We start from the raw sequence: 25,546 nt of genomic DNA, 5'->3' as shown, positions 1-25,546 counted from the left end.
TGCAATGGCCGAGAAGGGAGGTGGTAGCAGGTGGAGGAAAGGGGGGAGGAAGGGGGAGGGGGCGCAGCAGGGTGGAGGAGGACACCGGCTCCAGCCCTGCCTCCGAGCGAGCGAGCAGCCAGGCAGCCAGCACACGCAAGCAACAAAGGGACACTGACTCCGTCTGACATCAAATGCATCTGAGCGCAACTTTCAACCTTGACACGCTTCTGCTCACATCTCAAAGGTAGGAAGGAGCAATTCAATCCAATGGCTCGCCATTGCAGTATTCTTTCCGTCTTGCAAGAAAGCAAATTACTGAAGCCGTTTTTTTTCGACGTGCATATGCTGCTGCATTGTTAGCGTATTCATTCTTTCAAAAAGAATGGAAGAAAGAAATGCTTGCAGAAGGTGTCTAAACATGCAGCATGGGATGGATGGATGCATGGGATGGGACGGGATGGGTGTGACGTGTTCTTTATGTGTCCGAGCAGCATGGTTGAAGAGGCCCCCCTCTGATGTTCAATGATTCGTGCAGCAAAATTGAAAAAAACGTTTCTAGTTCTCTTCCTAACATATCCATGTTGATTTAGCAGCATGCATCAAGGATCAACAATTACAGCACACTTATCAATCTATTCTCTAAGGCTCGTTGAAATTAGCCTATATTGAGGGGGCGGGGGAGGCAGATTTTTGATAACGACAGCAAAAAAGAGCAGTCTAATTTCACACTTGCATTGTCTTACTTTGATTTTATTCATCCCCTACCTTGAGCACTGCCCCCTGGCGGTCTGGAGGGAGCAATGCCACGTCAATTACAAAAGTACAGAGTCGCGGTGTTCGAGTTTGAGGGGTTTTAGTAGACGCCCTAATTGCACGCGCAAAGGCGTATGGCGTGCTTTCGTAGTTACATCAGCGCCCGCCCGTCGTTGCCCTTTCAAAAAATCAAAGGCCTTGTTTGCTGTGTCTTTATCAGGGCGTGAAAAGAAGGCTCAAACATGGAGCTGGAGCACTTTGATGAGCGCGACAAGGCGCAGCGTTACGCCCGCCGGGGCTCCAGGGGCAACGGGTTGCCCAGCCCCACTCACAGCGCCCACTGCAGTTTGTACCGAACCAGGACGCTGCAGGCGCTGAGTTCGGAGAAGAAGGCCAAGAAGGTTCGCTTCTACCGCAACGGCGACCGCTACTTCCAAGGGATCGTGTACGCCATTTCGCAGGACAGGTTCCGCTCCCTGGACGCGCTGCTAGCCGATCTGACGCGAGCGCTCTCGGATAACGTCAACCTGCCTCAGGGGGTTCGGACCATATACTCCGTCGATGGGATGACGAGGGTCGCCAGCATGGAGCAGCTGCTAGAAGGTACGCCGCCGCGTTCAGAGTCCAACTCTGCTGTTCTGATTACAATTCATCGATGGGCCGATTAGAACTTTTCGAGTGCCTGCCACTTTAACGTGTCATGAACACTTTTATAGGAGAAAGCTACGTGTGTGCCTCCTTCGAGCCATACAAGAAGGTGGACTACACCAGGAACGTCAACCCCAACTGGTCTGCCGGCGCCAGGACGGCGGCGGGATCCCCCCGCGACCCGCCGTCCCTCGGCAGCGGGCGGGCCGGCTCGCCGGAAACCCGGGAGAGCAAGGACTTCATCAAACCCAAGCTGGTCACCATCGTGCGCAGCGGCGTCAAGCCCCGTAAGGCCGTGCGCGTGCTGCTCAACAAGAAGACGGCGCACTCCTTCGAGCAGGTCATGACAGACATCACGGACGCCATCAAACTGGACAGCGGCACCGTCAAAAGGCTCTTCACGGTGGACGGCAAGACGGTACGTAGCTTCCGCCGATATGGAGAATCGATGTTATTATTTTGAAATATGGATCGGACAATTGAAAGTCGAGTGGGATTTTGAGGAATAGTGTCGATTTGTGGAAAGAGGAGAAATGTACCAAATGTGGACACAGGAGGTTTTGGCCAGATGCCGACAATCTCGTATCGCAAAGTTGGTATCGGAAAACAGATACGACTACTTTCGATCCATTGGGAAGGCCAAATGGGATTTTCCCGGACTCTCTAATGTGCTTCTTATGCAAGCCCAGTTAGATGGATGCATCTGCTAACACAACAGCAGCTGATCAATTCTATTTAGTGACTCGGCTCTCGTGTTCTCCACATCAACGGACAGACGGACAAATAGTTAGCAAGCGAGCTAGCTAGCTAGATGGACAGACAGACAGACAGATTGCTGCTCACCAGCCTTGACCATATGACAAAAATCTAATGACTGTGGCCACCCTTCCCCTTCCCTTCCCTCCCCTCCCCTCCCCTCTGATGGTGTCTCTGGTTTCCATGGCGATGTGCTTTCCTGAGCCGGTTGCTAAGGAACTGCTGCAGAGTGCTGCTGCAGGCAGCCATGTCGGTCGGGGCTGCGACTGCGTACTATGGTAGCGCGCGTGCGCTAGAGTGCTATGTGATGCGGCGGCGGCGGCGGCGGCGGCGGCAGCACGAGGGAGCGCACGACGGCACCTCATCCCGGTTTCCAGCGTTCCCCCGTGACGTCACACGCACTTCCGGGTGGCAATAGTTCTCGGATGGCACCGCGAGCAAACAACCCCCTCGTGTCATTTGGCAAGCCGAGTTGTCGGGCTAAATGGCTTCTAATGGCAAATAAATATGAAATAGATTTTTCTTTAACGACTGTTGGGCCTGAGCATGAACGGAGCGGATTGGAACTTTAAGCCACAGCCAGCAATACACGCAAGCTTAGGTCGGAAGAGAGGAAAAGTGTAACCAGGCCACTGGTGATTGTGTCGCGTTGTATTGATTTCAGTGACACAGCAGCTCCATCGGGTCTGCTATCCCTCCCTCCCCCTCCCCCCGCCCAACACTCTCATGCGTATCGACTGACTGGCTGACTGAGTTGCTGGGCCCAATAACAGACGGTGCAATATTTGCGCTCAACGCTCTTTGTAAGGTTTTATCAAACATGGCCGGCCACCAGCCGCCTACCTGACACCGATGAAAGGTCCAGATGGGGCATCCATTGCTGTCGTTGTGCCAACATTCATTTGTTGTCTTGTTACGGCTCAACATTTTCCTCCTTTTCACTCCATTTCCTAGGGTTGGGGCTTTTCTTTTGCGACCCATTTTCTCCACCTATTAGCAAGATATTAAAAGTTATATAAGGTTTTTGCTCATTTACTACTAAAGAATACATAACATTTGGTTTAGTTACTTTTGTTAACAAAATGGCTCGGTGACACAGACACGAGCATACGAGGGCAGAGTTGCACAATATTTCTTCCAAAAGGGACCTTTATGCACGCAGGTACTGTCCATTTTTTTAAAGGGAGCTCTGATACTTTAATGCATGCATGGATGTATTCATGGAAGCAGCAGTGGTAGTGCAGGTCTCCACCGTGTAGTGGCCGACATGTGTACGGAGACGATCAACGTACCTGCACGGACGTGGCAGTCGTTGCTTTTGGGTCATAATTTGTTGCATGTTTCACTGTCAATCACTGCCGCTGTCATGCTTGAAGGCGGCGTGGACGTTTTTCACGGCAGCGGTGTCTGTTAAGGACATTTCTGGTTTGCAACTTCTGGTACGCACACCTGCACGGCCGCCGCTCAATCGTTTACCTGAAGGCAACATGGCCGTCGCGCATGCGCAGTTCGCTGTTGTAAAAATAGAAACTCTGGTCCTTCTCCAGCACTTTCTACTTTATATTTAGCTCTTCAAACAAAACGTCTGATTCTCTTCATCAGAAGGGAACCGTTTTAGTCGATTTTCTGCTGCAAAATGCGCATAAAGAATATGAACGGCTGACGACAAAGTGTCTGAGATGCTTTTGCGTTTAGCGGGCGGAGGGCGGCCGTGCCTTCCTTCCTTCCTTCCTTCCTTCCATCCTCATCTTGTCTTACCCCACGACTATCTCCACGTCTCCTTGGCAACGGTCATCCTTAAAGCTCCCCACCCGCTGCGTTTTGGAGGAGGGGCGGACTTGCTGGGGGTCCGCTCCGCTGTGCTCAAGCCGCGCTCCAGTCTTGATGACGTCAGGATATTATTCTTATGCACTAACTGCTCGTGCGTGTTAAGCTCGCAGACAGAGATGCTCTTCCGGTGAAAGGAAATGAGAGCTTTGGTTAAGTGTATCAAGATCAGCTTTTAAGGAGAAGGGCAGGACGCCATGAGTGTCTTTTGATTTATTTATGACTGCTGAGTCAGCTTCATTTGAATGAAAGCACCAGCTGCATGCACTAAGAGATTTGTTTACCTATTTGCAAGCTTTTATGAGAAATGCTCTTCCTTCAAGTGCGCAATCACGACGAGTATGCACGCGCCCTCTAGTGGCACACAAAAGAATGACGGCCCCACGCAGTTCCTTTGTACAGTATAGAGGCTTTGCAGTCACGTGGTTTTATCACGTGATTTTGTGTTATGCCGCCATCTTGGCGGTCAACTAGTCAGCTCGTTCCTACGTGTTTGTATGGATTGTCTGATTTCTGCGCTACGTTTTCACCGATTTCTTCCGAATTATGGCTGATTTGCTATCCAACGAAGTTAGGCATTTGGATGAAGACTCCAAGAATCGTCACAGAGAGAAGTTGAACCTTGTTGGCACAACGGATCCGTACCTTTTACCGAGAAGCATGCTAAAATCGCCCGAGCATTTTGCAACAGCCGACCTGCCTGAACGCTCATATCCAGATATTTATAATTACCTCGTCGATTTGTTTTGTAATGGCATTTCATAACTTGACATATTAAAAAACTGAATAGAGTGAAATCATTCAGATACTGTACCTGTCTGTTCAAGTTGCTACCATTTTTATTATTTGTTTATTTTTGCATGATGCCACATCTGATTGGCGTGAAAACTTAACCAATAAATATAATTCAATATTTACATTGATAACGTTTTCAAGCATCATGAAAAAATAAACACAAAATAAAAACGGGGGGGTGAACTGAAGAAATCATCCCATTCCCTGCCTTGCTGCTCTTGCTGCCTTTCTAAAAATGCACCCAGCATTTTCAACAATCATATTTGTATCATCCCATATTGTATTATTTCACATTTTGTGAAACAAATCAGGGGTGAATAGTTTGTTTACATACCTGATATGAAGTCCTCATTGCATATCCTTGTGTAAATCGTAGGTTTCCATCGTTCACGACGAATATCCGCGATCCATTTATCACGTTTTTTCATGTTCGCCGGAAATCTATAGAAGCTAAGATTTGGTTTATCGCCTCGTCTATTGCTACATCCAACAGCACAGCAGGTATCCGGCATTTTTAAGCTCAAATAGCAGCAGATATAACAAGAAAGCGTGTGTGAGTCGTTGACCGGCACTGAAAAGTTGACCGCCATGATGGCCGCCAAGCTAATGTGGGTAGCTTGATGACGTCAGCTGCAAAGCCTCTATTTGAGTGTATTCATGTTTTGCAGGTGACGTGCCTTCAGGACTTTTTTGGGGAAGACGACATCTTTTTTGCTTGTGGGCCTGAAAAGTACCGCTACCAAGATGACTTCAGTTTAGACGAAAATGGCAAGTGCCGGTTGGCTTTGCTGCACTTGGTTGGCGCAGCGCACTTGGCTCAAGTCGCATTTCTTTTTTTTTCAGATTGCAGAGTGGCCAAGTCGGCCTCATATAGTCGGCTCCCCTCGGTGCACGGTCGTTGCTCTCCAAGAAGTGGCGCAATGTCTCGCAGGAGCAAATCACCTTCGTCAACTGGCTCAGGTGAGGTGGCAAAGCCACCGTGACTGAGTTTTTAGGATGGAAGCTGACAAGCTCATTTTCCACAGCCAACGGAACTGCGGGCAGTCAGCTGTCCACTCCTCGATCGGGGAAATCCCCTTGCCCGTCTCCCACCAGTCCAGGCAGTCACAGGAGACGCCAGGTAGCGGCGAAAAAAATCATAAACAATACACAAAATTCCAAAATGGTGTCAGTGATGTCATCATTTCTGCAAAACCAGCAGTATGTTGAATTTCTGACTCATTAGTTTCCTTTTTATTGTTGTGGTCAGGGCTCGCAGCACAGCGGCTCGTCCCTCTCGCTGGCCTCGACCAAGGTGTGCAGCTCCATGGACGAAGGCGACGGACCCAACAGCGAAGGTGAGGCCGGACGCCTCACTGCAAGAAGAAACGAGCTGATTTTGTGAACACCCCTTCCCCCCTTAGCCGAGCCCATGGACGAGTCGTCTGTCCCCGCATCCATCGCCGAGCGCTACAAAGTGGGCCGCACTTTAGGCAGCGGCAACTTTGCTGTGGTGCGAGAGTGCGTGGAGAGGGCCACGGGACGAGAATACGCCCTCAAGATCATCAGCAAGGAGAAATGCAGGGGGAAGGTGCAAATGATCTCTTCGTTTTGGATTTGACTTTCTCTTTAAAGGGGAACGAGTGAGGACTTTTGGAAGCTGAGCTTTTGCGTCTGTTTGACTTTTATGTGCTGCGCAGGAGCACATGATCCAGAGTGAGGTGTCCATCCTTCGGCGTGTCAAACATCCCAACATCGTCCTGTTGATCGAAGAGATGGACACCGGCAATGAGATTTATCTGGTCATGGAGCTGGTCAAGGTGGGAAATGGATTCACCAATAGCCAACGTTTGTCTTGAAGGGCAGACTTTGAAGCCTTCTGCTGCGTTTGTGCCAGGGGGGCGACCTGTTTGACGCCATCACCTCGTCCAACAAGTACACGGAGCGGGACGCCGGCTGCATGCTCTTTAACTTGGCCAGCGCCGTCAAGTACCTGCACGGCCTCAATATCGTCCACAGAGACATCAAACCTGAAAACCTGCTGGTAAGCAAACATGCGGAGAAAAAAACATTGTAAAACATAGCAACCCCCTTTAAATTGACTCTTTGACATTTTTTTAATTTCTCATTTTAGTTGGAAAACTCCCTAGTGACTGTTTTTGTGCTCAGACCACAGCCGTGCTGAATAGTCAAGTATTAAAGTAGAAAAAAAGCGCCCTCTTGCGGCCAAGAAGCATACTGAAGTCAGGGGAGGAGTTTCATACCTTGACTAATAAAACCAAGTCCTTGGTTGCCCTCTTGTGGCATCTGTTGGCAATTACAAGCCATCACTTGCTTGCACCAGTGTATGCCTTGGGCTTTTTCAAATTTAACAAAAAACATCTTTCTCAACAAAATGTGTCTTTGTCCTTGGAAAGATTAGAAATGATTTTTCTTCAGGGGAAAACAAACCTTTTAGATTTACTGGTGGTGAGCATTTTCCAACTTTGAAATGGAGCTTTCTTTATCAATGAGAGCAACTTGTGCGCTTTTGGGCAAAGGTTTACCAGCACCACGACGGCAGCAAGTCTCTGAAGCTGGGCGATTTCGGCCTGGCCACCGTCGTCAACGGTTACCTGTACACCGTGTGCGGCACGCCCACCTACGTGGCGCCGGAGATCGTGGCTGAGAAGGGGTGAGGCCTGCTGTTTTTCTTTTGCTCCATTGCGCTGGTGTCCCTCATGGTGTCTCCTGTTCAATTCCAGGTATGGACTGAAGGTGGACATTTGGGCCGCGGGTGTTATCACGTACATCCTGCTGTGTGGCTTCCCGCCTTTCAACTGGTACGTGCTCCTGCATCCTGGCCCGTCATGGAACTTAGCTGAACGTTTACGTGTTTGCGCAGCGACGGCGAGGATCAGGACGTTTTGTTCCGAGAGATCCTGAAAGCTCAACTGGAGTTCCCTTCACCGCACTGGGACGGCGTGTCGGACTCTGCCAAGGTGGGTGCGGCGCCAGGTGGGGAACTGGACGTGGCAGCATCTCTAACGCGCTCTGTGGCGTTCAGGAGCTCATCGGTGGCATGCTGCAGGTGGACGTGGAGCGAAGGCTGTCAGCCGCGCAGGTGCTGGAGCACCCGTGGGTCAACGTAAGGTCACGCGCGCCACGCCACGTCTGTCGCCGCGCTTCCTCAAAGCGGCCCATCTTTGCTCTCACAGGAGGACGGCGTGCCGGAGAACCAACAGCAGCTGCCGGTGGCCTTGAGGATCAAGAAGAACTTCTACACCGGAGCCAAGTGCGGTAGCAGCAGCACGGCGGCGGGCGTCATGCTCATCACTGTCAGTCTGCACACGCTAATTTTAGGAACCAAAAGATTGTTCCTTTGAATGACCTGCTTTGTTTGCTTCCTGTGACAGAACACGCCGCTGGACAAAGAGAAGCAAGTGTTCCGTCCTCGACAACATCATCCCGACGCCAACTTCCCGCACGGCGCTCGCCCTCCCGTCTCCTCCTCAGCGCCCGCCGTGGGCTCCAACCCCCCCGCGCTGTCCCCCGCCGACTTCACGTCCGAGTCGGACGACTATTCTCCGGGTTCGGCCGACACTGTGCGCTCACCCGTGTCTCCGTTCTGAGCGGATTGACTTGACTCAAGAGCGCCCCCACGAGCCACGATTGTATTTTTTTTCCCAAATTGTGCGAATGCTGAAGAGCATTGGACCGCGTGGTTCTGCCAATGGCATCATTGCCTTTTAAGTCATGTTTGAATGTTTTCAGAAAACATGCTTTAGCAAGCTCACTGGGGCAATTTGGCTCTGAGGGTAACAAAGTTATTTTGCGAGCATGATTTGTCCATTTTTTTACATTTCTACTTTCACATTTGACTACCAATTTCAGAAAAATGGACATCTAGCTCCATTCCGCAACTTATCCAACCATTCCAACTTTCATTTGGGACATCCAGGGAACCGTTTAGCAGACTTCCCTCAAACGTTAGCAATGCAAGTCCCTTCTCGTTGCACATTTCTTGAAACCATTCCAACTAAATCACACATTCCACTGTTGAACAATGGACTCAATTCCTGCTCAGGCATTTCATCACTTCAGCGTCAGCTCTTCAGTATTCACACGCAATTTGTACAATTCAAAACGAGTTATAATTGACAAGTTTGAGGTTAGACAACAAACAATCTACTCGCTCACCTGTTGCAGCCTTTTAGCCTACAGAAAGTGGTAGCGCTCTGGCGCCCGCCCGTGGTCAAGATTGAGTACTGCAGGAACGGCAAACTGCATGATCTCACGTGACTTTCAGCGAGCTGTTGCTGCACTATCGAGGGTTCCGATGCATAATGTTCAATTGAACCTTCGAGTGGACGGAGCCAAGAATTTGCTGCTATAAAGTTGTCACAGGTGTTACCTATGCTGCTTTTTTTTTTTAAATAACTCGGTGTCGAGTGTTCAGAAAGTGGCATTGCACTATAATAGCACAAGTTGAAAGTGCAATTAGAAGTGTCGGCTCGCGAAAAGCACAGCGATAAAAATGTCTGAAGGAAGGGACGAGTGAATGAAACAAAACGTGAAAAATACAACGGAAGTTAGACGGACTGCATGTAGCACAGCACTTCCGGTCAAACGAGACTTTTTTTTCAAAGGTGAGGCTGCGCGTAAAGTGCATGTGCGCGCGCATCTTGCATCCATCCATCCGTGCCATCCCATGTTTGTGTCCATGAATGTCCTGCGGCTCGTTTGTTTGTCTTGGAAGAAATCCAACGCCACTATGTTGTTTTGTAAGGGCTGCTGAAATGTTCAAGTAACAAAGGCTAAATCAAATAGGCCAAACCTTTGTCCTTTTTTTAAATGTGTTTTTTCATTTGATCTGCAACGTCAGTCATGTAACAACAGAGGAATGTGCCTGTAACTATTATCGACATCCATAATCCGTCAGAATATTATGTCAACATGGATGAGCTCCTTTATACAAATTGTTGGGTCACTGTCCGGAGTGCCTGCTCGCCCATCAAGTGTGAAATGAAACAACCAAGTTCTGAAAATGTGTCTGTGAATGACTTTCCTCGCCCATGTCTTTTAAGATCAGGAATAAAGGATAAAAAAAAGACTCGAAACAAATGTCTCTTTTTTTTAATTTAAACGTATTAAAAGGATACAAGTGATGTGGGCAAACAATTGCTGCATGACTTTTTGAAAGCGAAGTCCTGCTGTGACAGGTTCAGACAGTAGAGGGCAGTATAAGCACGCGGAAAAGAAAACCTTCAGCAATATGAATTCAGTCATTTTGAAACACGTTTGCTTAAATACCAACCGAAGACATCATCCCAGACATTTTTTTAAAAATCAAAAATGCAACTGAGAAAAATAAATACAAGTCAACCAAGCATCATGGCACATATAAAACATTCACAATGTGAACAAATTAATATAATTTAAATTAAATTATTCTCAAATGAAAACAAGTGAAAACTTGCGTTCCCGCTGTCGCTCACCTCTCGCAAGTTTGCCAAAAAACATGAAACAATTTGCATATTTGTTATGAAATTTCATGTTAATACTGCGCAGTTCCTTTGAAGTTTCATATTGCTTCCCAGCACACACGGCACTTTTGAAATGGACAAATGTACTTAAAACAAAAAACATTAAAATCAAATAAAGCGTCAGCATGTGCACATTACACAAACACGTTGACGCTCAATTTAGCTGAGCTGGCAAACAAAACATGCATTTATTATGATATGATTCAAAACTTTTCTTGATTAAAAAATGTTGATCTCGTTTTGTAAATGTTAATAACAAGAGGAGAGTTCTAATGTCAGTGACAACATGGCGGCTGCGTCTGCATGTAAAAAAAAATCACCAGGTTGAGAACCTGTTGGAAGATTTTCTCCCCCTTTTAGGAGTTAATGGGCGCCACCATTTTGGCCTCAGCACATCTGGGCAATGAAAAAGACCCAAAAACAATTTTCTGGCTTGTAAATACTTGTGACTCTCTCCAATTATATTTGCTTTGGCCAGCTGTGCGTCCCACGAGGATGGAAACTCCCAACAGTTCAGTTCCGTGTCTGAATATTTAAAATGCACAAGCTGACAGAAATAAAGAGTTCCGACTTAAAAGGATTTCTTTAACCAAAACCACCAATTCATCGTCATGTCTTGTTTGGTTGACAAGCAAGTCTAGGAACCATTTTGTTGCATATTTACACGTTCTGGTTGGCTTCCCTGAACTGCGGCCGGTGACGTGAAACCAGCAGAAAGCACGTCCATGCTGAACGCAAACCCGTCCGTTCTTTGCTTCACTTTTCAAGGCCACCGAGATCGGGGACAGTCACAGTCCAGGTCCAGAGTGTCCGCCGGGTCGGGGATCAGTACCTGTGTTGGTGCTCGTAATGCCAGCGGTTGAAGTCGATGTTGAATGCTACGATACTCCCTGAGGCCATCCCGGTGATCAGAGTCCTATGGGGAGCATAAATAAATAAATACAAGACAATAATAATATATAATAAAATAATAAATAACATTTTTGTAAGACTGCCCTTTTTTACATACTGTTGGGGTCAAACGTGACTCCTAAAATATTCTTATAATAACATGTGACCCCACGTGGCCTTCCGGACCTCAGGGACGGCTCCCACTTTGACGTCACGCTGGGAACCCCCCAGCACTGTCGCACGGGGGTCAGAACTGCCTGATGCGCACGAGTGCGCGTGTGTGCACAAGTGTGTGTGTGTGTGGTCATTTATCACAGCAAAGTGAAAATGGAGAGTTTTGAATTGACAAAGAAGCTCGTGTCAAGTTGACTTGCTACAGGGCACAAGTCTCCACTTTTAAGGGCGCTCCTTTGCTAAGTCAAACTGACAAGTGTGACACAAACAGGCACCATGGTGCTTTATCCTCCGGCAACGTATTTGTTGCGACACTACGTTGATTTATAGCTATTTTCTCTTCTAATATCTTGATCGTAAAAACAACAATCAATAAAAGGCGGTGTTTGGCCACTTTCTGCTGACCTTTGGTCATGTGACAGGTCCATGTCTCTGACGGCGGCGTCGCAGGCCGGGTACACGTAGAGCGGCTTGAGGCTGCACGCCTGCCACACTTGGACCACGCCGTTGTCGCCGCCCGTCGCCAGGTTGTGCCCGTCGCTGCTCAGCACCATGGCCTGCGCACAAAAAAACATTTTGCACTTCAATAAAACCAGGTGAATTTCTCGGCCCTCGTTTTTTTGTGCGGCCGCCTGCTGACCCTGGTGCTGTCGCGGAGCTCCATGTGGGCCAGCAGCTTGCCGTTGACGCTGAAGTTGCAGAAGCGTCCGCGCTCGTAGTTGACGATGCAGTGGCCCTCGCTGGACACCGAGATGAGCCGCGGCTGCCGCCAGCTCTCGGGAGCCTCCAGCGCCCGCAGCAGGTCCCCCGTGATGGTGTGCACCAGGCACGGACCGTCTGGGAACACACACACCAATGCTACTTAGCGTGGCGCTAGCAGACGAAAAAACGTGTTTTATACTTAGTAAATCGCAACTGCACATGTAGGCTGGCAAACCTTTGGCCCCGCTGATGACCAGCCCCAGCTCAGCACACACCGCCACGCACGCCACTTCCTGGTCGTGACCCGTGAGGACAGCTCGTGGCGCCGGGTAGTCGCCTGCAACAAGGCACACGCTCAAATGAATGGCATGTACCTGAAAGAAAGTGATGTCTGGCTCATGCAGCACAGCGGATAGGGAGCAAGTACGCCCCCAAGTGGCGTTCAGAAATACAACACCACACTGGGGACATTGCCTGAAATGAGACAAATCTCATTTGGTAAATCCGAACACGGAGTCCTACCATCGCAGCTTCACTCATGAAGACAAGCTAATGCTACTCTTTCGGGCTAATCCCTTCGGTCACATGCGTGAGTGACAAGCTGAGCGCCGCACCCGCCTCCCCCTGTTGGTGGTATAGCCACGTCGGCGGTCCAGTCGGCTGGACCGTGATGGATGTGGTCCCACGGAGACCACGCCGGACCCTGAGCCGTGCTGTCAGTGCAGGCAGCTGCTCTGAGGATGATGTGGGGGGTAGGGGTGGGCGAGGGGGGCTTTGATGAGGACAAGTGTCACAGGAAGCCTCTGGGGAGCTAACAAGGGAGCTGGAGCCGCTCACCTGCCCGACAAAAAAAATTCAATCTCCCCGCCTCGGTCGCCTTCACCCTGGGGACCAACGCAACTCGCTCGCCTGGTGGTGGCGTCAGGCTGGAAGGGGGGGTGCTGATTGAATCAGAATCACAATTTGAAGGATCTGACACATCCAGACCCCTTTTTGTATTCACATGACCTCAACTCAGAGAGCGCCAAGTGATTAAGTCCAAATTGAGGATTCGGCTTGAAACATGTAGAATGAATCGTGAAATAGACCAGAAAATGAAAATTCAATTCAAAATGACCAGAAAAGGTGTGTAATTGCTTATCTACGCCAACAGAGGACACTAATCCAAGTTTCTTGCTGTTCATTTCTTGCTATGGACACACTAAATCAAGCTCCTCCCCATAGTTTTGCAGCAAGATGCCACCAGATGGCGCCAAAGCTATATTACGTCAGACAGACATGGTTTGGGCAAATTGGCAAATTTGCGAATCACAAAGCACAAATGTGGGTTCAATTTTTAACACCATAAACAATGAAGAAAACAAACTATGAGAATAAAACACTTCAATTAATCGTAGCTTTATTTATCATGTCTTTCACATCATTTTAAAAAAATATACATCATTTACAAAGATAAGAAAAACATTTCAAAGCAAATTACGTCGCTGACTACTCAAACAAAATTTTGGGGAAAATGCTTTAAATGGGAAAATGCTTTAAATTGGATGTCTTAATTTTCCGCTAAAGGGGTTCAAATGACAATTTGGAAAAACAAAACATCTGCCGTAGTGCACGTTTAATTGTTAAAGAAGACATTTGTGCGAGTGTTGAAGATGCTCGGTAAGCAGCAGCGCGAGCGGCAGGGGAATTCTCTTTTCCCGTTGCAACAAACACGCCAAGCTCTCCTCGCCTAATTGGACTCAGCTCAGCCGAAATTCTTAATTAGCCGTTGCCGCTTCTGTCAACTTCATCAAACCCGGACTTGCGCCCGGAATGTGTGAACCCCCCCACCACCATTAAAAAATACAAAGCAACTTACCGTTGACGGGGTTGTCACCGATGATGTGATGCCTGCCGCTCCAGTACCACAAAAGAAGAGTGGCGTCTCTGGAACCCGACACGATGTAGCAGTCGCCCCCGATGTAGGACTCGGAGCGCGCCAGACACGTCACCACGTCCCAGTGACCAAACACGATCTGGGTCAGCTTTCCTGCTCAGGACACACGTTGGGTTCAACACGGCGGACGTATGTCTGTCCGTAAATACGGCGATTAAAATACCTTGGGGGAAAAACGACACTATTACGGTCTGCTTTTTTGTTGTATGTCATGTCTTGCTCTACTCAAACTACTGCCAAGGAAGACTTAAGAAGATTTAGATCTTGAGTATCGGAGACTGGTATCGTCAGGCTCAATGAGTATCCGATACCTTCAAATATAGTACTCTGTCAGCCAACATGAACTAACAAAGGACATTTTCACACTAGTTTTAAACGTGAAAAATGTCATTTGTCTAATTTGATTTGATTTTTGCGTCACCAGTTTTCATGAAAGATAACAAAACAATTTGTTTGGGAGATGCCCGTTACGTCAAAGGGAAATCGCATCTAGTGCACTTTCGGAGAAAAAAGATTTTAGGCCCATCGTTGTCGTCGTCAGTCCGCTTCTATTCAAACTGCCTCCTTACCGGGTTGTTATTAAAATGTGGATGTGACGTCTCAAAGTGCTTGAGGGGCATCAATTAGCTGTCGTCCCCCTCACGAATAGCCGAGCTGTACTGCATTAGGATGCGGGTGTTCCGCAGGGAACGAACGGCACGCCAAAGTATTGACAACGTCATCCACGCGCCAGCGCGCCCACCTTTTGTGCGCCCACCCCACCTGTCTCGGAGGAGTACACGCGGAAGCTCTTGTCCCAGAAGCCGCACGCCAGGATGTAGCGGTTGTCAGCTGTCACCACAAAGCATTGCGTGCTGATCTGGATGCTCTGGTCCACTAAGTCTGTGATCTGACGCTTGTTGCTCGCAGCGCCGTTGGCTGCGGCAAAGGAGGACACGCGCACGACACGTGTCAACACCAGACGTTACAAGCGGCATGTACGTTTCAGGAGGCGCCCGTATCGGCGGAATAAGTAGAAGGACTCACCGATCAGCGGGTCCATCTCGATTGGGAGATGATGAGCCTGCTCCAGGGAATATCCTGGTGCTCCTCGGAGGCCTGGGAAAAAAAAGACACATTTGGTCCAGTTGGAGTGATGGGAAGCAAACCAGTACAAATACTTTATGACTGTACTTTAGCTTTTCGAGATGCAAACTTCCAAAAAGAGATTCAAGCAGTTTATTGCCACTCTCAATTAAGTGGACATAATGCTAATGCTAACAAACGATGCTATTTCCCAAAGACGGGCTGATTATTCAGCAATTGACAATTAAGTCAACATAATGCAAATGCTAACAAACGATGCTATTTCCCAAAGACGGGCTGATTATTCAGCAATTGACAATTAAGTCAACATAATGCAAATGCTAACAAACTATGCTAGACTCTAGTGCGGCTAGAGTTAAAAACCCCAAAGCAAAGACCCTGAACGCACCATAGGCCATGTTCACAAAGGTTTAATTGTATTGGACAGAGCACCGTGAACACATCAGAGGGAGTTGAAGGTGAGTTTTGGTGTGGAGGGGATGAAAGGCCACTGGATGTGAACATCCAAATGAATGAAGACATTTATTCCGGGCAGGAATAAAACCAATGTTGTGTGTGTTGTCATCAGAGCCAAAGCGCCTTTCCTCTCTACCCAAAATGGCGGCCGGCTGCGGTCCGCAGCTGCCCTCATTAGGGCGCTAGCCTCCCTCTCTCCGTGTTTTCCACTTTGACAGCTGGGAAGTGTGAGGAGAATGTGCGCCGCCGGAGCCTCGGCCTGATTTCCGAGCAAGCATTGCGTTGGCCCCCTGACCCGGAGGTGGCGGCGCCGTTCTGGGGTGGGGAGGGGGCGAGAGTGGGGCGCCGCAGTTCACACGCCGGCAAGAGGCAACATGTGGAAACACTCTTCACCTGCCCGGGTGTGTTTTTTTTTACGGGCGAGCCCCGCCACTCACCGAGCGTGTTGTGCCATCGGTTGACGGCGAAGAGGCGACTGCACGTGACGGTGACCACGGCCGGAACGGCGAGATGTGGCAGGGTGTTGGCGGCCACGTGCGTCACCGGCGAGTTGGACGGGAACTTCAGCACCATGATGACGTCTTGCTGCAGCTGGTCCTTGAACATCAGCGGACTCTGAGAAGACACCAGGTAGTGTGCAATTTAGTTATCATTTGAGACGGAACCCGGGTGTCGACGTTGCCGTGACGACCAAGACACAGCTCGCCGTTAGACGATGCCAAGGCTCCTCATTGTTGCACATTTTACTCACTTACCATCAATATTTTATATTATAAAATGATATATTAATTATATATATATATATATTATATATATAAAAATAATATTGTATATTTTAAATAGTTGATTTTTTTTTCTCATCCATTTAATGATGATTTGTTTTTAAATCAACAGGCAACAAATCTGACAGATAAAAGAAAAAAATAATTCCAATATGGCCCTCGAGCTATCCTTTGCTCACTTCTGATGTAAGGTGTGCTATCATTCTTAATCTTTGGGGTGATTGGACAAAAGCATGTCACATGTTATGAAATTCATTCAATTGTAAGGGGGGGGGGGCATAACATGTCTCCTTTAAATCATCCAGCCATGTTTTTTTTCCTTCCTTCCTCTCCCAGCATGCTCTCTGCTCTCACCAGGTGCATGGCGGAGCTGCGTGGAGGATGTGGCTCGATGAGCAAGTGAGATGGCGTCTGTCCAAAGCTCCGGATCTGCGCCTCCGTGGCCTGCGGGTGGGAAAGCGAGAGAGAGAGAGAGAGAGAGAGAGAGAGAGAGGGCTGCTGTCAGAGTGGATATGCGTCAAAGTGATGGGTCAATGCGCTACTTGCACTGCAGTGGGGGGGGGGGGCACTCCCGGACCCCGCCCCCCTCCCTATCCTCACCCGCCTCACCCTGCAGAGTCATCCAAGTGTTAGTATGGAAGAGACAGGCCTTTTCCTATTAACATGCTTGGCTTAACCCCCCCCCCTCCCCTTGCTTCCCCATTTGCAGGCGCGAGGGGCCCCCGCTTGCGCGAACGCTAACCTGGACTGACATCCCAGCCAGCCAGCCAGCCAGCCAGGCAGGCTTCGTGTTATTATGCGGAAGACAAAGAAAAGGCCGTGTGCAAACGGAGAACATGTTTACCAACGCTAAAATAACGTCAAAAGTACAGGAGGGTCATTTCGAAGGCGGGCGCTTCACATATGCGAGCAAATCTGCAACTAGAATGGCAATCATTAGCCCTTCATCAAAGCTAAGCGATACTTCAGCACGTCCTCCGTCTTACGAGATCAACTGCAATGCAAAGCTTCTTTAGCGTGAGGACTTCAATTCACACGCAGCCAATGGGCAGCACATGCGATTCTGGATGAGGACAGGCCACCTGCGAGTGCCCCCAAGTCCAACAAGTTCCTCTCTCCCTGCAGTCACTTTCAATCTGGCACAAGGCTGCTGTCGCACTGCACTGAAAAAGAGTCACGCCAGTTGTCGCCGAGCACATTTGGGCAGAGAAATAAAGGCGCCGTCCGTGTGCCTGCATCATTTCTGACACATCACGCTAAAAACATTTTAGCATTTGAAAAATATCACTTTAGAATTTCTAATACTGTAATTCAAATGCTAAATACTAAAGCTCTAATTATACATTTAGATTTACTTGACTCTTACAGATCAAATGACCAAAAAAAATACACAAGCAAAAGATGTTGCCTGAGCTTTTGGAAGCAGTGCCGTGGAGCTCTGGCATGCAACACAACGAGTCAACAACATCAAGCGTGTGAGCTAGACAGACAGACAGACAGAAGGAGGACGCGCCCTCTGCTTGACCCGCTAAGCAGCGTGGGATCACCTGAAGTCGACAACTCAAAGTGGAAGGAATACTGCTGAAGGAAGCCAGGACAACCACTCTCCTGAGCTTTAGCGGCATAAACATACACACGTGAAATCCACGTCGCCCCCAAAAACGGATGCACTCTTTAATTGGCCCAATTTAGGGGAGCGAGGGCGCCAATATTTGATGACTATTTTGTTTTCATATTTTTACCACCCCCCCACACACACACGTGATGTCCATTGTCCTCCACATGACTTCCTTTTACTCATTCACTGCCAACCCAGTATCGTCTATAACCGTCAATGACACTGAATGAGTTAAAGGTCAAATGATGACACATTTTCCAATACGACCTTCCATGTCTGCTACAACTCAAGCTTTTTTGTCTTTGTCATCCCATAAACACTCAATGATGGGGGGGGTTTGACTGATGATGAATTTGTCCGTCCCGTCCCGAGTGGTGGGAAAGCGCCGCTCTGGGCTGTCATGTTTTTGGGAAGCTGTCGCGCCCCCTCCAACGGGGCGCCCCCACCTGACTAGCGGCCTACGCTCGCATTTCCTGACGTGCCCACGCTGTCGTGGCCGTTTACGTAATTCGTCAGCTGTCTGTCAGCCGGCCGCGGATGAATCAATACGGCCGTTTTCCGACTTTTTCCGCGGGATTTAGAGGAGAATCATCCGTCTGCCTACAAAGGGATAATTGTGTATTTTTGAACGCTGGAAGAAGCAAACATGAGCTCATTCTGTTTTTGTAAACAAGGGGCACGCTTCTCCAGCGAGAAACACAATTCTTAATTGGTGTTAAGAAGATTCGAAATAGATCGGTCACAATGAGCCAGCTCGCCCTCCAATGTTTATCTCGACATCCAATGTACATCTCGACACAATTAGACGACTCGACAATTGGCAGCCACGCAGATTAAAAAAAAAAAACATCAAACCAATAACAAAAAAAATGGTGCTGGGATCAAGCAAATCTTGGCGTGAGCCATTTGCATAATGGTCACTTGATAAATAAAGGCGCGACTGGAAGTGACAGTATATAAATGAGTTGTTTTGCAGGCGGCAGATGGCGGCTATCACAGGAAGAAAAGGGACTCGTCCCGCAAAAGACCCACAATGCACGGCAGCTGCCACCACGGCCGCAATTAAGCTATTCACAAGTGGCACGCCGCACCTCATAGATATTCAATTAATGCGAGGAGAACAAGGAGAAGCACCCGCTCGCCTATTGACGGCCTGACCTCTGCCCATTGATCACAGTCATTGATCCCGTTGAAAGCCGAGGCCCGTTTGGATGATGAGTCGCTCACAAACGCCGAGCGCGTGCCGGGACGCACCCTGACGGAAAGTTATGCCGGCCGTGAGTGATAGAATGGGGGAGGGGAGGGGCTTGGTCGCCATGGAGACAAGTATTGTACAGTACAGCAGGCTAATCCCACGTGTATCTTGTTCATCTGTCACAAATTCATCATCTCACGTTGGGAAAGATTAAATGCAAATATGGCCGACTAAAAGTTAAATACAACTGAAGCACAAAATATTCTGTTGTGCATGAAATAATCTAGTCAGATTGATTACATTTTGCTATCATTTATGAGTTTTATAAATCCACTTGAAAAAATATAAAAAATATTAACAAATGTATTATATAAATTCATTAATAAATATTTATTTTATTAACTTGAAAATGTAGCAGTTTTGGTTTGAGTTATTTTCTCACTTTGAGTTAACTCTAATAACCCCACTGCATATACATATATATATATACACCGTGTGTGTGTACATATGATTTACCTCTCTGGTCAAAGGATCTGCGATGGCGTCCAGGCTGACGGCGCCCTCGTAGGTCAGGTGGTGAAAGACGTTGAGGGCGCGCACGGCCTCGGGCCCTCGCTGCTTGTAGCCGAAAAGGAGGTCAATCCACTGATGCAGCTGACACGACACAAACTCGCTCTCCAGCGCCTGCCCGACCAGCACAGGGGCCAATTAGAACACGCCAGCGCGCACACACGCGCCCAGAAGAGATGACACACGTTGTCCGTTTGCATTCCGAGGCGCTCCGATGCGCCCGTGACCTCGCGGGACCTTGCGGCAACAGCAAAACGCACCGGACAATACATTAGGTACACCCATGGGCAACAGCTAGGGCCATTCAGACCTCTGCCAAGGCCACACGATTCAAATTTTGGATCAACTGCAGAGAAATAGTAGTTTTGGAAATTTTGTCGATAAGATTCATGTATTGTTCAGCGAGAAATGAATCTGACCTAAAGGGAAAAAGGGGGAAATAAAAATCTGACTCATGATATGGTACAAAATTTTAAATGCATTTTTTAAATGCCCTCAAGAGTGACAAATTTGCTCATCACATATACGCATCATTTATTAGATTTAAACATTTGCTATGAAATTAAAGGTGATGTATTTGACTTTTAAAAAATGTTGCTGAGGTTAAAAAAGGTACCAAAAAAAAGTATAGTCAGGAAAAATGTGGAGTAAGCACTCTTATAGGAAAAATATTTTATAGGATCACAAAAGAAAAATCATTTTGCATTCTATCTTGTGACTGCATTTGATTGGCTTAAGTGCAGCTCATGTGCAAGAGCGAGCGCCACTCCAATGTGTTGTGCTGCAATCAGCTCGTGCACAAAAAAAAAAAAAAAAAAAACCTCATCATTTTGGAAGACAAATGGCTGCAATGCTAACCGGGATCCAATTTAGTGTAAAACCAGCCTGATAAATGACCGGCGAGGGCGTGCGTATTCCTCAGCCGTGTGCGTGCGTAAGCAGAGAGCGTAGAGAAGACGGCCGGCCAGCGGGCAGGCTGATGAATGCTAGCGCGCGAGCGAGCGCCGAGCTGTACCGGGCTCGGCCCGAGCGCCGTGCGGAAAACAGCCATTAGCAACACAGGCTGTGCACACACATACACACATATATATGCGCACGCACACACAATCGCACGCACACACTCATACACACACACGCACGCACACACAGGCAGAGTTTGCCACAGGGCATGTCACCGCAATTGGAAGTGGCACATGCAAAGATAGAAAGTGGGAGGAAGCGAGGGAGGGAAAGAGAAAGACAAGGGAGAAAGGCGGGGGGTGGGGGGGTGCAGAGCCCAACCAAATCAGGAAGGAGGCGAGACTAGAACAAAAGAAGAACAAAAATGGCGGCAGAGAGAAGATGGCAGTCGGCGTCACGGCACACGCGCGCGCGCGCTCGCTAGGCCGGCCGGCCGGCTGAGGAAAGGTCACCCCTGTAAGAGCAGCCCGCATGTGTCACTCAGGCTGAAAAGGTCAAGCGTGTTCTGCCCGTGTTTGGCCAGCCAGCCAAGAAGGAAAAACTCCAAAAAGGCTGGCAAAAGGCTGGAAAATCCATCCATCCATCCATCCATCTATCCAAAACGCCCAACTGGAGCTCCAAGAAGCGTTGATAAGAATCTCCTTGGGTACGATGCTCACCATTCTGTTGATCCTCACAAAGTCTTCAGGGGTCCTGGCCCAGGCCGGCAGGTCCACGTCGCCCACGGCGGCGCCGTCTTCCCGCATTCCCAGATGGTAGCCGTTGGAGTTGACCAGCATCTCCGGCAGGTAGAAGAACTCCGGGATCAGCTCCTGCAAGTGGGGTGGACACAATTTCGATTATTTTGCCTATTTCATTTAGTATTTTTTTTAGAATTTATTACTAATCAAAAATTTCATTAACATTTAATTTCAAATTAAAAATGAATTATCTTCAATCTCTTTTGTCCAAATTAGGACAATTATAGATTTCTTTTCAGAAATGTTATTTGTCAATTCCCACTGTGGTCTATTTATTTAAATTTGCCTTTTCAATGTTTATTTTAAGAGGAAAAGAGTAGAGCAAGAAGAAGACGCAGAAAGCAGCCCAGCGAGAAGAAGGTGAAAGGTAACGCAAACACAGCAAACAGCGGGGTGTGAAAACTGAGAGCTGGTGGTTTTTTTTTTCACGCTTATTATGATCCACCAAAGTGTTAGCGTGTGAAATTGAAGTGGAAGTGAGTCATTGTTGTCGATGTCGAACGTGACGGTGGAGGAAGCTGGCAACAGCTGCTGAAATTCTTGCCGTGGAAATCTCGCATCGTGATTGACAAGCTGAGATCGGAATGAGCTACCGTCCCTTTAACAACGTCTGCGCCTTCGTGCGAGCGTGAGAGGGCGCATTGAGGCGTCTGCACGCTCGGAATGTTCACGTTGGCCGTGCCTGTGCCTGCCAAATTGCGCCGGGGCGACAGTTGAGCTCTTGTTTCCGTCTGACTCGAGAGGTCAGAGTGGTCAGCTAACCACGGCCGGGACATGGCAACTCGCTCTCGTGGTGGTCACGACCGCTGGAGGTTAATGAAGGAGAGACCCCGGGAAAAACAAGAGGCCTTTTTTTTTTTTTTTTAAATCAGGCAGCCCGATGGCCACCTCTATCTACCGGGCCTCGGATGACCTCCCACCTGACTCGGGGTTCAATTCGTGACAGCTGCCAGGTGGCGCCGCCTGCTGTTTGTGAGGACGCTTCATTAGGAACAGTCGCAATCCCGCGAATCGGGTGGCTGGTATCGGCGGCCTCGACGAGTACCTGATACCCTGAAATAAGGCCGATACTACAACCTGTATGGCTAATTTTGACACACCTCATTACGCTTGGCTGGGTAAGAAATGAATTTTTAAAAGAGGGCCACTGTTATTGCAGCTCGCAGAGGTGGACTGGCAACATGGTGTTGTTGTGCAGGGTGCATTTTGTTAACAGGGTGCGGCGTGAGCGAAGACAACCTCTGTGCCCACATGGAGAAGAAGTGCCTTTCAAAGGCCTCTTGTCATTAATGCTTTATTAATTGCCGGCGGGCAGAGCGCCCGCTACCAGGCTGCGCTCGGAGAGGATGACACTTTGAGGTCAGCAACCGCCCGCCCGCCTGCCTGCGTTGGTTCGTGTTAAGCACTCAGGCAACAAATCAGCAGGGTTCAGCGCTTTTTCTGCCTTGCATTCTTTTTCTTTGGCTCTTTGTTCAAGCGCCTGCGATCAGAGATTTTTATTTTTTATTTTTTTGGTCTGGAAAGCTGACGAAAATGTGGATTTTTATTTTGAGGGGATTCCCGTGTGAAGGTTTCTCGGTTTGAACACGGTATTTATAATTTATAGAATATTTGAACGTGCTGCCGGAGCGAACAGCCAGGCATGCGCTGGCTGGTCACTATATTAGGTACACCTACGCCATCGAGCATAAGAGAAAGCCAAAGCCCGCCTTCAAAGCTCACCCGGACGTCGGAGGTGTCTCGTTGACAGTTCCTCCATGAGCGGGCGATGGAGGAAAAGATGCGGTCCGGGTGGTCAAATTTATCATCGTTGGCGCTGAGAAACAAGCTGGTGAAGGGCTCCTGAACAAACAAACAAACAAAGGGACAGCAAAGTTTTTGTGAGTTTTTGTTCTTCGACGGCAGACAAAGCTCACATTTGCTTCAAACTTGAATTCAAAACCCCGGCTCCAGTTTAAAAGCCAAATTTGAACCTCTGACCTTTCACCTGGCTACAAACTCTAATTTGAGCTCCAAATCCTAATTTGATAGCTAACCTCATTTTCAGCTCTCAGCGTATGGATCAGCTCTTCCCCCTTGGGGGGGGGGGAAATTAACGAGCTTTCCGGCCGAGTAAAACGAGCGTTGATGATAATTGGCTCAAATGAGGTTTTTTTGGGTTGTTTTTTTCCCGACAGGGCGTCGGCGGGCATCGGGAAGCAACGGATTGTGTGAGCCAAACCCGCAGAGGCCAATCTAGGCGCTGTCAAGGGAAGCTGCTCAGTTCATCAGCAGCCGCTTCCGACTAATGATGGCGGCTTTCAGCTCTCGGACTTCCCCAAACAAGTTGCGCCGGTAAACGAGGAGCAGAGTAAGCGTGATGGACACGTTTGCAAGGCTGAAGCGCATAAAGCTGTCACCCCCGCCCGCCCTGCCTCGCCCGCCCGCCGGCCGGCGCCCCCACCCGACTTCCTCCCGCCCCCAGCAAATCATGAGCCAGCCACTCTTTATTTAGCGCACATATGCCGCTTTACTGGCCTGTGAAATGTGTTTTTTTTTTTGGGGGGGGGCGCCAATAGAGACGTAGCGGCGTCATCGGCCCTGACAAGTGACGACGTGCTAACGCTAACTGGTGAATAAGGAGGGAGAGAGAGAGAGAGAAGCTGTCGGGCGGGGAAACCTTTGTTTTATTTTTTTATTTATCTTTTTTTTTTCCGTCGCTCACCATTAGGGTCGGACATTTTGGAAATGAGAATTAACAGGAAGTGATGGCAAACAAGAATATACCAGGAAATTGCAAAATGATGGATGGTGGGATGGAGAAAGAGAGAGAGGGTTGGTAGATGGATTTTTTTGTTTTCATTTTTTTTTTTAGAAGTCACTTGATTGGTGGAAATTTGTTTTGCCTCTTTTTTTTTCTTCATCACAAAATCTCAACATTTGAACAGAAGCGTGTAGACTTTTTGAACCACTTAATAAATTTGCATCCCAACTTACCATCCTGACGAGCCAGTGCAGCGCGCAGGCGGCGGTGGAGCAGAAGCTTGGGTAATGGTACGGCGGCGTCTGGTCATCGGCCCACGACTCGAAGCGCTCGGCGAAGAAGGCGGCGCGTTTCGGGTTGAGAGCGCCGATGGGCTGCCGGGGGGCGGGGAGAGCAACAAACAAAGATCTCAGCCAAGACTTTTCTGTCTTAAGTACCAGTGGTAAGTATCGACAGCCTCCACAAGCGCCTAACATTTTAGTGTTGGCACGTGCCCAAACAAAATCCATCCCCCAAATACATTTGATGCCAACATAATGAATTCAAACTTGCCACCGTTTGAAGCAAGCAACCAGGTGCTTGATCATTTTTCACCGGCGTTGTATCTAATGTATGAGGCGAGCTCTTTTGCCCTTTGCGCCTCCTCGAGGCCGCCCAATGGCTGCCATTAAGCATACGCTTAGCCGCCGATAAATTGCTTTCTCTGCCTTTTCAATCAAGCCTGCCAATACCAAAGCCCGCAAGGCACACCGCCGGTCAATATTAATACACTCGCCATGACCCAGTCAGTCACAGTGAAGGATGAGGGTAGGGAGGAGGAAGGGGGGGGGGGGGGGCTAATCAATGGCAGCTTTCTTGCCTGCGAGCCGCGACGTGAGCAAACGAGGGCGTTTGGGTCCCGACTTACATCTGGTCACACAGCCAAGAAGAAGTTTATTGAGATCCGCGTGGATTTACGAGGTGATAATAGCCCCGCATGCGACTCGTCTCGGGCCCAGCTGGGGCGCGACGCATCTCGCACACCGTAAAAACGCAACGGCCCATTCCAAAGTTGGCCATCGACTGAAATGATTGAGCTCGTTACCGACGACATTTTACTCAACACATTTTTTTTTAATTCAAATTATTTTTTAAATTTTTAATTTGATTTTTATTCAAACCCGAATTTAGAATCTTATCTCTGTCTTTGAGTCCCAAGTTGAAACTCTGGTTGAAAACACACCTAGTTTGCCTAAAATGGAGCCTTTCTGTCCCTCCAAAGTCTCTGCTGTGGCTTTCTAGCTCTATGAGCAGGAAAATGGCGCCTGAATAGAAGCGTCCGTCACCGGCTTTGAAATGAAGCCCAAACAGAGCGGGCGCCTTTGCCGAGCAAATGTGGCTCGGCCCGTCACAATCGCACAGTGTTGCTCTCGGGAGCGATGGCGTGTG

At 48.6% G+C, this 25,546-nt stretch overlaps 2 protein-coding genes across 2 annotated transcripts in view; one reads left to right on the top strand and one right to left on the bottom strand.

Annotated features, from left to right (window-relative positions):
* The first annotated feature begins 34 nt into the window (after window positions 1–34).
* dclk1b (doublecortin-like kinase 1b) lies at window positions 35–9,822 on the top strand. The gene is made up of 16 exons (XM_037268789.1): window positions 35–226; window positions 956–1,338; window positions 1,452–1,801; window positions 5,430–5,529; window positions 5,605–5,721; window positions 5,787–5,881; window positions 6,011–6,098; window positions 6,165–6,331; window positions 6,441–6,560; window positions 6,638–6,784; window positions 7,281–7,414; window positions 7,485–7,562; window positions 7,625–7,721; window positions 7,787–7,867; window positions 7,938–8,057; window positions 8,136–9,822. Exons 2-16 carry the CDS (start codon window positions 978–980, stop codon window positions 8,349–8,351), a joined length of 2,271 nt encoding a protein of 756 aa, XP_037124684.1. The 5' UTR covers window positions 35–226; window positions 956–977; the 3' UTR covers window positions 8,352–9,822.
* Window positions 9,823–9,857: 35 nt separating this feature from the next.
* nbeab (neurobeachin b) overlaps window positions 9,858–25,546 on the bottom strand; it is an 87,957-nt gene continuing 72,268 nt past the window's right edge. The window contains 13 exon segments of the mRNA XM_037268787.1: window positions 9,858–11,181; window positions 11,736–11,887; window positions 11,971–12,167; window positions 12,268–12,369; window positions 13,891–14,061; window positions 14,731–14,886; window positions 14,995–15,066; window positions 15,948–16,125; window positions 16,647–16,736; window positions 19,622–19,789; window positions 21,295–21,447; window positions 23,098–23,217; window positions 24,352–24,492. Coding sequence (XP_037124682.1) covers window positions 11,091–11,181; window positions 11,736–11,887; window positions 11,971–12,167; window positions 12,268–12,369; window positions 13,891–14,061; window positions 14,731–14,886; window positions 14,995–15,066; window positions 15,948–16,125; window positions 16,647–16,736; window positions 19,622–19,789; window positions 21,295–21,447; window positions 23,098–23,217; window positions 24,352–24,492 — 1,791 coding nt within the window. The 3' untranslated portion in view covers window positions 9,858–11,090.

Source organism: Syngnathus acus, chromosome 13 (assembly GCF_901709675.1).
Source record: "Syngnathus acus chromosome 13, fSynAcu1.2, whole genome shotgun sequence".
In the NCBI taxonomy this organism is placed as follows: Eukaryota; Metazoa; Chordata; class Actinopteri; order Syngnathiformes; family Syngnathidae; genus Syngnathus; species Syngnathus acus.
The sequence above is the reverse complement of the archived record's forward strand: the minus strand, read 5'-3'. Positions and strand labels throughout refer to the sequence as shown.

Bases quoted from the DNA above. Each gene is read 5' to 3' on its own strand.
- dclk1b (XM_037268789.1), top strand. From the start codon at position 978: ATGGAGCTGGAGCACTTTGATGAGCGCGACAAGGCGCAGCGTTACGCC. The intron at 5,722-5,786 runs GTGAGGTGGCAA...CATTTTCCACAG, and splicing joins ACCTTCGTCAACTGGCTCAG to CCAACGGAACTGCGGGCAGT. The intron at 7,563-7,624 runs GTACGTGCTCCT...GTGTTTGCGCAG, and splicing joins GGCTTCCCGCCTTTCAACTG to CGACGGCGAGGATCAGGACG.